Source organism: Gobius niger (assembly GCF_951799975.1).
Source record: "Gobius niger genome assembly, chromosome: 4".
NCBI lineage: Eukaryota > Metazoa > Chordata > Actinopteri > Gobiiformes > Gobiidae > Gobius > Gobius niger.
Window position 1 is genome coordinate 20,096,183 of NC_136855.1, and position 15,351 is coordinate 20,111,533.

At 40.6% G+C, this 15,351-nt stretch overlaps 1 protein-coding gene across 1 annotated transcript in view; it reads right to left on the reverse strand.

Moving 5' to 3' along the window:
• Positions 1–12,855, reverse strand: part of dennd2b (DENN domain containing 2B) — a 29,148-nt gene extending 16,293 nt beyond the window's left edge. Inside the window, exons 1-3 of the mRNA XM_079555670.1 lie at positions 12,673–12,855; positions 4,966–5,064; positions 319–1,560 (exon numbers count right to left, since the gene is read on the reverse strand). Coding sequence (XP_079411796.1) covers positions 319–1,560; positions 4,966–5,039 — 1,316 coding nt within the window. The 5' untranslated portion in view covers positions 5,040–5,064; positions 12,673–12,855. The remainder of the gene's footprint in view (positions 1–318; positions 1,561–4,965; positions 5,065–12,672) is intronic.
• Positions 12,856–15,351: the final 2,496 nt, after the last annotated feature.

Here is a 15,351-nt window from a genome sequence, read left to right on the forward strand (position 1 = left end):
CAGCAGGAGCCTCGAGTGAAGTTGTGTCATGCTCCCAAAAGCTGTGGCTTTTAGGCTTGGTCTGAGTTTTCTTTTGCCGCAGGAATTTTAAACACAGAGAGCAATGAGTAAAATGTTTTAGGGGTTTTTGTCCCATTTTCTAGAGTGTGACATTCAGTTGTGGCTCCACCCTTGAAAAGACACTGTGTTAAAGATGTAAGTAAAACATGATCAATTCAATGCTATTCAATGCGTATTAAGTTTGTAAACATGATGCTTGCACAGTAAACTAATTGGAATCTAAATAAGACTATTTTTTGTCTATCTATGAGGTCTTACCTGTCCTGGAGTCTTGTGTTGCCCTCCGTCTTGCTCTTGTGGGTGGTGCTGGGAGCTGGCGTGGAGGGCAGGGGCGGAGGCGCCTCTGTGGCCTGATCAGGAGGTAGTCCGTTAGCTGGCAGTAAGCCCTTCTGGTCTCTTTTAGCGTCATATTCAAAAGTGCGTTTTGGTTTGGGAAGGGGGTTCACTGGAGAGCCCACAGGAGTCTGTTGAGGCGTGGGCTCCGGGCTCTCAGACCTCGTTGAGCTCATACTAAACCTTTGTCTGAGTTTTGAGAGTTTGTCAGAAACTAAAACAATGTCTGGTTCAGTTGTGACCGAGCATATACTGCTGCGCTTGCTGGCGCATGCACTGTCCAAGTCATCACCAATTACAAACGATTTCTGCTTCGTCTTATCAGTGCCATAGCAGTTATTGAGATAGCGCGGGGGAGTTGTGCTGGGATTATCCTTCAAGGCCTGCTCGATTTTTTGTATCCTATTGAGAACGGCGGAAGTCTCCTTCCGACCAGACAAAGAGCGTGCAAATGGAGAATCAGTTTTGCCAAGTCTTTTCTGGAAACGTCCGGCGCCATCTTTGTCTGCCAACCGTTCATCATCGGTTTCTGTGAAGGAGCATTCGGAAAAAGCCGTGCTCATCCTGCGAACACCTTTAAAGTCAAACGTCTTCTCACTGCAGGGGGAGGAGAGGAGACTGGGACAGCCTTCACTGCCCCCTACACAATCCGCTACCGGCCTTTTCTCCAAACACAGGCTCATCTTAGGCAGATTCACATGCCTGCACTCCCATTCTGAGATCTTTTTGCGGATTGTAGTTGGGGGAACCCCTGCTACAGAGCGACCCAATGAAAGGGTGCGCTTGTGGGCTTGACTGGACCCCAATGAAACAGCACTCAAACTCAGAGCCCGAACATTTGGGCGATTTTCTGAACCGACATCTCCTGTTTTTTGATTTGTCACAGCATCCTGGTTTGTCTGCGCTGGAGGTCTGTAGATGGACAGCCTGTTATCCAGGCAACCGATGCTCTTGGATTTGGTGAGTATCCCTGGAGAGTTGGTGTCGCTCACCAGAGACACACCCCCGCACAAGGTCGAGGCCTTGCAGCTCCAGCCGCCTCGGACCAGGAAGCGGCCGTCTGTCCTCACGTAGCGACTTGATTTCCCAGAATTCTCGCCGTCGCTGAGGGGCGTCTGCTGGCTCTGTCCTGGGCTAGTGGAGAGCACAGGTGATGTGGGCTGGTGCCTAAAGAACAGACATACAAGCATTAAACACTGTAATCATAGAAGCTAGTTTAAGACAAACAAGAAAATATCAAACCTGGCTTTGAATCAACACGGCTACAAAAACATTACCAGAAAAAATTAACGAAGAGCAGATGGAGGAGAGCTACAAAATGAGATGAAAATTCAGATTTCATTGCGGGGATCAAAGATGGAATGAAAACCTGAGCTACTTATTTCGTGAAACCCACAGGAAAGTATTCTGTTTTTGGCAGCTCAACATCTCAGCATATGCCAAAAGAAATACAGACAGAATTATAATGCCAATGTGCTTTTTCCACATCAAACTGGGGGTGAATCACAGAGGACCTCACACAAAAGCACCACATGATCAGAATTCCTTGGAGAAGCCTTACCTGCTCCGCTCACTAAACCATGATACCGCTCGTCCTACTATCACTACACAATCGGAAGTATCCGGCTATTTCCCACAGTGATATCCACAGACTATTCCCAGACATCCTACTACTCATAGCTCTTCAGTAACAGTGTCATGCCGTTGACGCTGGCTGATATTGCGAAAGGGAAACCTGATGTCACTGCCAGAGCGTTATAACGAGCGTTTTGGGAGGGGAAAAGTCAGGGACGCGAGCCCAAAGTGCAGGTTGGGACACATCTCACCTCACACCTTTCTGCCCTGCCCTGGTTTCACTGCTCCGGCTGCAGGGCACGAGATGTTTGAACACCTGAACCTGCAAGCAGCGACTACGATGGATGCATCTTATCTTACATATCGTAAAGCAACGTGAGCTCTCATGACGACATCTCCTGTCTGGAAGCCCTTGAGTGATTTAAATCTGCAGCTGATGACATGATACTATAATTGCTCAAGAGAAATATAAAGCTTCCTTCTCTTTGCCAATTTGAACAGTACCATAAGATATTTCTGCTAATTCTATGCAAAGTTCTATTCTAATCAAATAGATTCAACATAAATAAGTTCACCCCTTGAGATTTTGTCATTTCTCAGGCTTAGACAGATGTTAATGCTTTGTGGCCAACAGCTCTAACCAATGTCAGCCTTCGGTCCAAGACAGAGACCAGAGCACTGTGAAGAGACTAATGATCACTGGGGTTTAGGTAGCAACCTCACAAAACACTCAAAAACAGCATAATTCAGACTAAGGAAGAGGATTACTGCTTTAATTTGGTAATTGGGTGATTCATTTCTCCGCTCTTTGGCTTGACCTGAGCGGATTATCGTCCCATTTCGAATTAGAAAACTGGAGGAATATTTCAAATCAAGCCTCCTAATCGGACTGATTAAATGTAAATTAGGATCTGCATGTAAAGACCACCAACAGTACAATATATCTATGTGTGCTGTTTTTAAATGATCTGTTAACCGTAAATATTTCACAGTAAATGTAAGAAAAATATCCAACTGTGTCAAAACAGACTTAGATAAAACACAACATAATTACTAAATAAGGAACATCACAAGGCTAAAATGGTACTAGATATTTTGAGTGTTCTTGTTTTGTCCATATAATCAAAAAAAATTGCCAATCTCAGTCAGATTTAAGATGTCCTATATTGTGGTTTGTGCTGTATATTGCGCAGCCCTACACTGCCGCAAACGATCACTACGATTATCTTGTTGTCTTGATTGCAACAAATGATTTAAAAGTTGTATTATTAGAAAGATGTCCAAATATACATGCTTGAAGCTGGCTATTACAGATGGTAAGATACTGCTTTTTTGCACTTCAGCTGTTTGGCCACACATAAAGAGGCACAGGCCATGTTGGATGCCAATGGCAGTCTGGCCTCTGGCTTTCACTCAGTCTTTCAACCCCTCCAACCACAGCTACTTCCTGTAACTGACCAGTGCAACCAAAGCAGACAGCCCATAACAGCTATTTTACTGGGATAGTCTGTCACATGTCAGCTTTTTTGACATTTCTCATTGGTATGCTGGTCATCGAGAACCCGCATTCAAATAATGTTTGTATCTCGCCTCCTTACTGTGTGGACTACTGTGTTCATTCTGGTAAAGACATTACGTACAAGCAAATTGGCAGCAGATGAGTTGCTGAGTCCTGACTATATGAAGTATTAAATTATGCTCCCAAAGTGGATTTGCTTCACAGCACATGCACAAAGAAGCGCTTTGTTGCTGTAAGGCATTGTGTGTGGTCCCAGAGATATTAGCTTGACCAAAATTACTTGCCCCTAAATCAAAATGAGAAGTATCAAATTCTTAACTAATTCTCCTTTTCTTTTAACTTAATGTTAAGGTATGATGACATACAAATGAGGGCTAGGCATTATAATAATCAAATTGTTATTTGTGACAATCTGCTATTTCAGTATTTCTATAATGAATGCAGCTCAAAATCTAAAAGATTTCTTCCACTGACTTATAGCTCAGCCTCGCTTATGCTCTGAGTGATCGACAGGTGGATTTAACCAATCACAGTGAAGCGTGAACTGTGAGAATCAGCAGATGGCGTTCAGTTTCTCTGAAGGAGCAATAAAAGATTGTAACATAAGCGAAGTGAACATCGATCATAATAAATCAAAATCGTTATCAAGGTTCTAATACAATCTTTTGGATATCACCCACCTCTAGTAAAAATAGACTTGTAAACATTAAATAAGAACTAAGTAACTCATGCCCCTAGAGCCCATAAGCACCACTGCAGGTGTCATCATAGCATGCAGTACGTTTTTTTTACTCATTAATTGTCCGTGAAAGTAAATACTATGCTGACAGAAAAGACAAAGGGAGAGAGGGATATTGTATCCAATTACACAATGGAGATCTTTTTTTTCACTAAAACATTGCTGTAAATACTGTTTACAGCAGTTAGCTTTGCCCGCTAGCCTGCTCGCTTCTTCTTCGTGATTCCATTAGTGTGTATTGGGGACTCCGGGTCGGAGCAGGGAAATCTACAAGTTTGGTTTTCTGGCCAGAGACACCAGGGGGAGATGAAAGACCCCCCCAATCATCCCTAAAACACTTGTATTACCCCCAGAGGGACTAAGAAAAGGATTTATTGAGGTAAACAAGTTACTTAGTTCTTCTTTAAGGTGACAACATGCTGTGGTAAAGCTAAATCTACAATACAGCATTGATAGAGGAGCATTATCATTTATCTCCCATTATATATTGTTGTGTAATCCTATATTGTTCAAGTCTGGTCACCTCGCCTACTATAGGCTTTTAACAAGTATACACAGGTCTGTCTCACTACTCACATTTACAGGTGGGATGGGGCTCTTGTCCATGATACAGGATGAAACTTGCAAATGTCCAATGACTAGGACATGTTCTTCTTTCACATCAGCCAACTCGCAGGTGTTAATAGACGCATGTATGACTGAAAGACTTTCAGTTCACAATGTCCTGTGTGTCACTGACCTGTCGGTGCTGTCCCTTGCAGCTCTACCCCCTCCTGTTCGGGGCGCAGCCTTGGAACTCTTGTTGGCAGTCATTTTTGAGCACGCTCTGCCCTCTCACCTGGGGGGAAAACAGAACAAAGAATATCAAAACCTGTCCAAAAATCGAGTTGAATTTTAATAAAACACGCAAACTGACCTGTAACCTAATGGTAAAGTGTTAAAAGGTAAAACACAAAACAAGGAAATGCTGAATATAAAACAGTGAAAATAAACAGTGAAATAACAGCAGTTTCATTCAATAACTTCATACTTTGAAAAAATCTATTATGAAAGCAGCACACATTCCAGCACTACACTGAAAACATACTGAAAACATATGTTGGACATATTTTAGACAAACAGACAGGGAAGTATTAGTCTCAGTGTGAACTACTCATATTACATGACAGGGTTCAACATCTTGGCACAACTCCTGTTTTTAATGTGTTTAGCCCCAGTAAGTTTCCACTAGACTTTCACACTTGTAGCAGTAAATTATAGACGTCATACAAAAGATATACAGAACATTTGAAGGAGAGCTGCTTAATAGTCTTTGTCTGGTAACAATAACAGACAAGACGCCATAGTTTAGTCACATCATTCCACATATTTTATTTTCAAAAGCTGTTCCTAAATTAAGTTGCTATAAGGACAATGGAGATATTTGAGTGCAACTAAACACATATATATAGATAACTCTAAAAGCGCACATTAAAGGCCTTTAGAGTGCAAAAGCCCTTTAATAACAATTCCTGTAGTTTCCGACTGGGCTTGTATGAAATCACCTGAGCAAATATTGAATAGGCTTGGCTTGAGTGGAAAAACTAACACGGCTTACAGTCAGACAAAAAGATCCCAGGTTAGCTAATGTGAGTCAACAGAAAGAGGACAAAGACAAGACTTAGCTAAATATTGTTATACAAGTCGCTGAATCACTGGGAGGTCAAAAATCTTTCACCGGGCTTGAGCATTTTTGAAGGGATATTTCAGAATTTTTGACACAGGGCCTCCTTCCCTAGTTATCCAGAGTGTTATTGATTTCTGGAGATATATATATTTTTAAATTCATGCAGTCCTTATAGTCAGGGACCCAAACTCTCAAAAGCTCTTTAAATTGGGTTGAACCTGACATGGTCTGCTATATGTTTTATTTGTGTTTTTTCTGTTAACTTTGACCCTAAGGACCAATAATTGGAGGGTCTGCTCTGCTGGAAATATCGCGGGAAAAAAAATTGTGGCCAATCAACTATTCCACCCATCAGTCAATATGCCATTATTTTAAACAGACTGTAGACACATTCCACAGGAAAAAATGATCAAAATCCGAACAAAATCATTGGATCTGTGATGATTTAAAGACCAAATATAGACCAGTGTCAAAAGTGACTTTTGACAGTTCTGAGGTTCTGAGTCTGTTGATCACTTATTGGTCTTTAAATCATCACAAATCCAATTATTTGAACTGGGTGGAATAGTTGCCAATGAAGTAAGGGTAAAAATATTGGAAAAAAGTGAGAAAACGCCACATTTTTTTTGCATTAAATTGATGCAAAAATGTGTAGAAATCTGTTTTAAGAGCGATTTTTTTCAGTAGATGTTATCAGCACATGTGTTCTGTGTATCTGGAATGCATTTATTGACAGCCTACCCAACCCACTGAGGATTTGAGGGAAAAAAGTAGTTTTTAACATTTTTCTGATAAAAATGCAGGGTGCATACACTAAAATGGCCACAATTTTTTTTTGCGATATTTCCAGCAGAGCCGACCCTCCAATTATTGGTCCTTAGGGTCAAAGTTAACAGAAAAAACACAAATAAAACATATAGCAGACCATGTCAGGTTCAACACAGTTTTGAGAGTTTGGGTCCCTGACTATTATATTGGTAGAGTTCAGCAGTGCTAGGCTAGTGCTAGGCTAGCGCATGTCTATGGTAACTAGTAACCTGCATTAAAAATCTCTTCAAAAAGGTAGTCCTCCAAACGTTACCATATCTGATTTGTAGAAAGCTCCTTTGTGAATTCCACGTGTAGTAATGCCGGTCGCTAGATCCGGTAACCTAGCAGATCACTCCGCCGCTGCGTAGCTTACAAGCAGGAAGCTGATGCTGCTCAAATATAAGTTATTTTCAATGCAAAATGGTTATATTTCAAAAATTATTCACAGACATTTAGATTTATATTCTGATGTTATACTTTGCCTCAGGTGCACTGTGTCAGACTGTTTTTAAAACAGGCTACTAGTTACCATAGACATGCACTAGCCTAGCACCACTAAACTCTTCAAATATAAGGATTGCATGAATTAAAAAAAATCTCAAGAAATCAACAACACTCTGGATAACAACGAAATGACGTCCCATGTCAAAAATGCTGAAATATCCCTTTAAGGCTATATAGAATAATCATAATTTTAATTAAAATAAATAAATAACCTGACTTGACTTGTTGTTGACACTACAAAGGGTTCACACTCAAGTGGGTGCCCAACAGCCCTGAACATCATGTTATGAAATGAGCTGACCCTGGAGGCGAAGCACACACTGATTGTTCTGCTGCATGAAGGGGTCAAATGGAGCTCTCCAGAGATCAGAGGTGGAGGATGGGAGGGTGCTCGCTCGCTGACCAGCTTGTTTACAGGAAGTTGTTGTATGAAAAAGCCAGCGAATCAGAGCTAAAGCCCCGTGCTATAAACAGACAAATGAGGAAAGTGAGGGCATTCCTGCTGTCAGCTATTTCCTGTCGCTGTGGACGCTGCAAGTTATCATCGCACTTAAACACAGAGTTATCCCGTTCATCTTGTGACTATAGGCTTCGGCTGTCAATCCGGGAAGCCCTGATGCAGAAGAGGCATCAAATCTAGTTTACCTTGTCTGGACAAAGAATAAAGATAACACAAGGTGGTAGCACTTCACTTTACTGCACAGGAAGGGGATGATTATAATAAGTACCTCAGTGTATTATAATATGATGAGGTGATTATATGGAAATATTTTTTTTTTCATTGTATTATAACTAATCCTAACCTGAAGAGTTGCACTGGAATGGCGTTTGAAAGAGGGGGAAGGAGGCCATGTCTGATAGGTCAGTACGCCCTCAATAGGTATTGAGGATTGTGCTTCCAGCAGTCACACACCTGGGAAAGAGACGTGCAGAGGATGCCACGGACAGAGTTTGGTGATATCATTGTGATGTCATCACCACTCACATCTAATCATTATCTGGTGGACGTGGAGGCCACAAAAATCAGGCATGAGGAGGCTCCGTAAATTGGGAGTGAAACATCAGAATCCCTTTTAAATGTAAGTCCTTTTTATCATTATAACTACATCCCTTCCTTTTCCTATTACAACCATATCCAGGCAGATGAAAAGCCATGTTTGTTTGTGTAAGCACCCTTCATTATTGTCATTCTCATGGTGCGAGAAAACTCCAATCAAAAACAAATGGGTCAGAGAAGCCCATGGACGGGCCGTGTAAACATGAAGGCGTTAGCCCACTGACTTCCTCTGAGCCCAGATACTATCTCATCTCACTGAGTCCCAGGCCCAAGTCACAAAGAGCTGCAAAAGAACTGTCAGAGCAACTGTGCACTCTGGAGATGTCAGGTACAGAAACAAGCTAAAGGTCAGCAGAGCAAAGTCAACACTGTTTGGTAAATGTAAGAGACTCTTTCAGCCTCTCTCGCAGGTGGGTAACAAAGATACAGGGCATTGGATGGAGAAATAACATATCTAGGCAGAAACCATCTTCAAATGCAAATATTAACAATGCTCATTTGATACATTGTAACTTGAATACCCTACCAACAATTCTTTATTACTTTGGGTAAAGGATACGAACCAACTCCAATCCAGACTCTCTTGAGGAGTTTGAGACTACCTCCACAAAGCAACCGTGGCCTTGGTGGAGGTCTATCCAAATAAAGTAAAAGTGAACACCAGAAATAAATCCTGAACAAATTTACTTGGCAAGTTGAAAAGATCTTTGCAAGTCTTGTTTTCAGCGCGGCGATAAAAGATTCAAGAAAGCATAACATTAGAAAGGGAGGCGAAAATGTGCATTGTCACTGGTAACCTGGTTGAAAATGCCAAAAAACGCAGGATTTTCCCAGTCTTGTCATGACAAAGAGGTATTAATTGATGACTAGTATCTCACTGAGGCATAGTTTCCAGCTGTAGATTCATGGTCCAACAAAATATGTGGCCGGGAAACAGAGCACCCTTTGTCTGTCCTGTCCTTGAGGGGGAGATGTGGTTAAAATGTAAGACTTTTATCTCCTGTGGCTGTGCATGCGTGTGTGCACGAGAGGGCTACTCAATTAGGTTAAAATGTGTTCAGAGATGAATCCGCCCGTCCTTGGACCGTCACCTGTCCACGTTTGACAGATCAGATATGCGCCGCCCTCACCATATAGGCTGGTATGCACTAATATTTGTCCTATCCGTCAGGCAGCGGTCAAATTGAAAAGTTCAACAATGTTTTGAAACGGGGAAAGGAGGAGATGGGTAAAGCGCCTGTATTTCTTGGCAGTGGCATGCTTTCCTCTTTAACTGTGACATATAGCTGACAAATAGGGTTGCACAATATGAGGAAAGACTACAATATTGATTAACTTGTCTTGAATAGTTTGAGAATTTTTTTGCAATATTTTACTAACCATGTCAACACAGTGCAATCTACTAAATTTAAACAAAATAGTAGCCTTCTTTGAACTAATCAAAATAAGACTGAAACAACACTAAAATGTGGCTAAAATGGAAAGGTGTTGGCAACCAATTTGTCAGTATGTTATATAAAGAAATTCAATGCTATTCTCTCTCAAACTTTGTTCATCGGCAACTTGTGTTCAAATAGTTGTTGACCGAAAGATGCACAATTGCAGAACATCTTTGCCTCATTCCAGTCTTTGTAACTCGCTGGCAAATATGAGGGCTCAAACCCACACAGAATTGCATGAGATTGTTTCTGAAAAGACCGAGCCAATCTACAATGGACAAAGACCGCCTGAGTCACATTATGGAAACTGCAATCCATTGGTTAATCTGAAGATTTCCCCATGATGACAAATTCAATCGAAGCGTCTCTGAAGTCATTATTTTGTAATGCACCAACAGAGAGTTGCATGGAACATTTGGCTTTAGCTGGTAACACACTCAACACTGCATTAGTCATTTAATGCTGAATACAGACCCAAAATGTGTGGTTTATCTTTATAGCTATACCTGTGGAAATGGAGTTTTAATCACCAAAACTCACGTTAAAGTATTTCAAACATGTTGGTCAGACAGAACTCCTATAAGCCAAAAATTCAAGACAGCAGCAATTAGTGAGAATGCATGCGTCTTGTCCGTGGTTCTGGCTGCTCGCGATCCAGACCACTACATCTATGTATGTGACAGAAACCACCAAGGTTGATACTACTGGCAGCCGCACAGTGCTACACCTATGTAATTATACTGGCCCCACCACAGAGCTGGCCCTCCTCACACTGCTATGGGCAGGTGGGTAAAGATCCAACTTTTGCTATTTCAGCTTTTTTTTTTAAAGGCTATCAGGAATAATGTTTTTAGTCTTTTGTGGGAAGTGGAAATCCTTTGGTGTAACCTAGATGTGAGCTTGGACAGCTGCGGAGGTAGGCATGTGGAAAATAGGCTTTGGTCAATCTGGGCTGTAGCAAATCGTGTCACTAAGCTCCGATTTGGACTTTTCAGAGAGGAAACAAAAGTTGAAAACGTGTTTGCAACGCTTTATAGGGAGGAGATCAGACAATCCTACCCTGTGCCAATCAATTTGTACAAACACTCTATTTTTGGTCTAATCTAAGACAATATGACTGTAAACACTGGAAATCTGTCTTGGTCATAACTGACAATATAGAAAAAGTCGGGACTTGCCATCAGAGCTTATGCATATGTTATTAAACCTTTTTTTTAAGCTTCTGATTGATTATGCTTAAAGGTGCATTATGCAACTTTTGATGCAAAAAAAAAAGTTGATATTTGTGCGTATTTGATTCAGTAGCGACCCAGTGGCTGCATGAGTGGCTAGGATGTCACCTTTACTTTCGCTCACAGTCGTCTCTACAATGTTTCAGAATCAATTGTTTTGTAGGTTTTCTGGTGAGAGGATCCGTCAGCAGTGAAAAATCTTCCAAACAATTGATCCTGGAGCGTCCTAGAGACTACTGTAATGGAAAGCAATGGTACCATGTTGACCACTCATACAGCCACTGGGTCACTACAACATCAATGCACCTTAAGGGGAGACACTACAGGCAAAACTAAAAAAATTCAGTTTTCAGGTTTTGGGCAATAACATGTTTAAATATTGCACTGATTCAATGTTTGCCAATAGACTTATATGGGACAATGCAATTTCAAGGGCCTTTTTCTCAAAACACATTTTTCTGTCATTGTGGCGACATTATGTCCACATCAGTAGGACCTAGAGACTTCAAATTTTCCAGGGATTTTTTATTATTTAATCCCTAGCCCCATTTATTGAGTTTTGAATGTCAAAAAATAAGGCAAAAATTAAATATTTACAATTTTTCCCACTAAAAAACTGCTTATTTTAAAACTAAACAAGATATCCAAAATCCCCTCTGAGAAAGTCTTGGTAGCTCATTCATCAATAAAATGAAACCATAAATTTGAATGTAGCTCTATCCATTATTCAGATTTCGTCTCCGAAAGATGGAGAATTTGGGGCATTTTTTGGCATAAAACACCTTGTTCTTATATGAAAAGATAAAATGACAGAATTTTTTTTCCTCACATTTATGCCAGTGATCTACAGCAAAAGTTTCAAATTGATATCTGTAAATATACATTTTTTCCCTATTCACCTGCAGTGTCTCGCCTTAAAGTAAATATGCAGGTGTCCATATTCAACAGTTGTAAATTGACTGAAGACCTTGGGACACCAGGCTCACTGACTTGGTAACAAAAGATAGTTTCCACAAAAGCTTTTGTTGACAGCCCTGTCCTCAGACAAGTGAAAGCCATTGCTGCATTGTTGGTTGGGAACAATAGTCCGCCTAAACAAACATGTCAAACAGCCTTCAAATGATTTAACATTAAAGTTAAGTATAAATGGCCAAATTAAGTAGTAGAGCTGACTTCCTAACTTGTTGTCTTGTGTAGCATAAATGATAGTGCTCAATTGGCAGCCTGGAGAGCAACATGATGTTAAGTTAATTAGCAACTACACAAAGTCTAATACACTTTTTGTCGCAATAATGAAAGACAGACATGAGACATGAACTACACTAGAATTGATCCCACGTTTTTGTACTCCCACGACTGTTAAAAACCTCCTCTGGTTGCTCGAGCTGCCAAAGGACACTGAGTTCACAATGATTTCCCCAGGTTCAGTTTGTTGTGCAGTCTGAACTTTTGGATGCGAATTGATTTTGGACTTAATTCGTCCCACAATGAGCCAAGGAACACGAGCCTGCTTCCTTCCGCCGCATTTTTTAAGGATCAGCTGAAAAAAGTAGTTCGGCATTTCTCCAGATGTTTGTAGTTTCACATGTCACTGCTGACCAAATATGGTGATGTTAAAGATTTAGACCATAGCATTTCAACCGGACGCATGGACTGTCTGGCGTTTAAACCTCAAGCGTGCCTAGTGTGAAACTTTGTTATTCTTTTAAAAAACAAAAGCAGGCTGAGTGGCTTTTACCTCCCCGTTAACATCCATTGTTTTCTTCGTGTTGAGAGTATATTCCTTGTAAACGCCAAAAAAATAATAATAAGCCGTGCGCCAAAACGCGTGATTTTGGTTACGCGTCGTTCTCCATAAACTCCCGTCTCATGTCTTTCCAAGCAAAACCGTCAGGGAAAAAAAAGTCTGCCCTCGCTCTCACAGACCGCTGAAGAGGTGGAGGCTGGACTTGTCTCCAAGGGAACGCGATTGTTTGCCCCCCCACTTTTCTTCTTCGAAGTTGGCCCCATGCCCTGTGCACAGCCGAGGCATTCATTCAAGTGCTCTTGTTTATTGTGTCACGGTGCAGCGAGGAGTTTCGATGAATATTCAAAAGTTAGAGCCTCTGTTGATGGGATGGACGTGTCTTGCCAGCAATGTACAACACATTGTCGTGCTCAAATTCCCAAGGCCCACTGGTCAATGGGAAGACATTGCAACAGTACAAAGATGGCATTCAAGATGGCACTCACTCATACAGGAGCCAAACAGTTGTTACTGACAGAACAGCACTGTCAGTGTATAAGGTAAAGTAACACAATGAAGGCAAAAATCTACTCTCTTACTCAGCTTAATGCAGAGGCTTTCTTTTACTATGTAGATCTGCCAAATAGCAAAGATTTTGATGTGATGTCATATTATAAATATGAAAAGCCAAAAACCATAGAAGGCAAATTTACTGCCATTTCTACTCTATATTTCATTTTGATAATACATAATTGTTTTGCCATTTAGTTATCATTTATATTGTGTAAAACATTTTTGTTCATTTGCTTACTTTCTAGGGCAAATTCTACACTGAAAACAATTCCAGCTATTAAAATATTCAGAAAAATTAAATATAACTCAAAAAGATTGCTTTTTTTTGTTTACAGATAAAAATCTCAAATAGTATGGAAATCTGCAAGCTGCTTCTATGAAGATTTTCTACAATATTAAAGAACCTGTAGTGAGCGTGGTGGATATAGGTCCACACACAATTTCCCAGTCCACAGTACTTTTACAAAAGGAGGCTATCAAAATTACATCTTGTTCATTATGTGCACTTGGCCACATGCTGTGTATTGTGGTGTCACTACTAATATAACACACAAAGTCCTCCCTTAGCTACTTGTTCGTGGTGGAAAAATAAAAAAATGCAGAGACTCTGCCATCCACCTCGTGTCTTCCTTCATCCTCCACAGTACAAACATAAAACAGTGATAAAGCACTGTTGTTCACTTACTTCTGTCGGAGACACAGGTCCACTCTCAGGAGGTGTCTTGTCCCATAGACTTGGGACCAGAGGAAGTCACAAAAAGTCTGACATCCGTCACCACAGTCCATTACATGGAGTCAGCAGGAAGCCTCCAGTCCAGCAAGACGCAAAAATGTTCAAGGTCCCGTAAAGATTGTCCTTCCTGAAAACAGTAAATCCCCACCACACGGTCCAAGCAAAGTGGTCTGAGACAAAAACAGTGGATTCTTCTGAAGGGATGAGTAACCCAAGCTTTAACTTGAGGAATTCATTGTTCCACTGAGCGCAGTCCCATATGGAGAAGCCACATCCTGGGAGCAACAAACAGTCTTCAAAGCATAACAAATGTCTTCATCTGCATGTCCCACATACGTAACGCACTGTACAATCGACATATATAAAAGACAGTGTAACTGAATGTAACTTACAATTGCAAGCAAGCACTTTAGTAAGATCATAGACCTATGTTTACATTACTTTACTATTAGACAATACGGGCAGGTATACAATCTGCAAAAATATCAAATACTTATACAAAATCTTATATCGAGCACTAAGAACACAGTGTTCATGACATGAAACAAATTTTTGAATGCTGCATACACAATATCATTACAAAACCACAGCTACAACTGCCACACTGAAAATCACTAACCCTTGTGCATGTTTACACTGGGTTTACAAGTAAATCCTGAAATCTTTGAATGTAGAGAGAGCATCTAATATTTGAGTGCGTACTAAATCCTGAAACATTACTGGGATAACCCACAAGTCTGTGAGGCTTCTGCCACCTAAACTTGAAAAACCACACCTGTTCAAATTTGGACAATGTTAGAGGTTCAACGAAATATAAAAAGTCTAAAGAGAAAGGTTAGAAAGAGAAGAAGAAGAAGAAGCCAGTGTCAGATTTCGGAAACAGACCTCAGGCAGCTTCTAAACTCTGCCTTAACTGGGACTGGCAAGTCTGGTCAAAAGCAAAAGACACTTTCAGTCAAATGAACACTAGGTGAAAAACAAAGTCATTTACAGATGTGTCTAAGTTAAAATAAATAAACAAACATAGGCTATGCATATTCGTGCTTGCTTTTAGTATTACCTATGAACCTGCAAGTGATAGCCTTTGACTAGTAATGTAATGTGAGTCACCTGTAGTAAGTCCACTGCCTTTCCATCCCAAACCGGTTTTATTTCCCTTTTAAATCAGGAAAGCTGCAGCAACGCTTTACTTTAGTCCATGTTGTTACAGGATTTGTTCAGTTCCAAAAAAAAAAAAAAAGAAAAAAGGCACATCATTTAAAGAAGCCTAATACATAGACTTATCAACATAGACTAAAGTGGGGCCATTATGATTGAGTTTTTGACACGTTAACACAAAAAGATTGATTAACAGGAGAAGCTATGGAAGGTACACATTGGAAAAG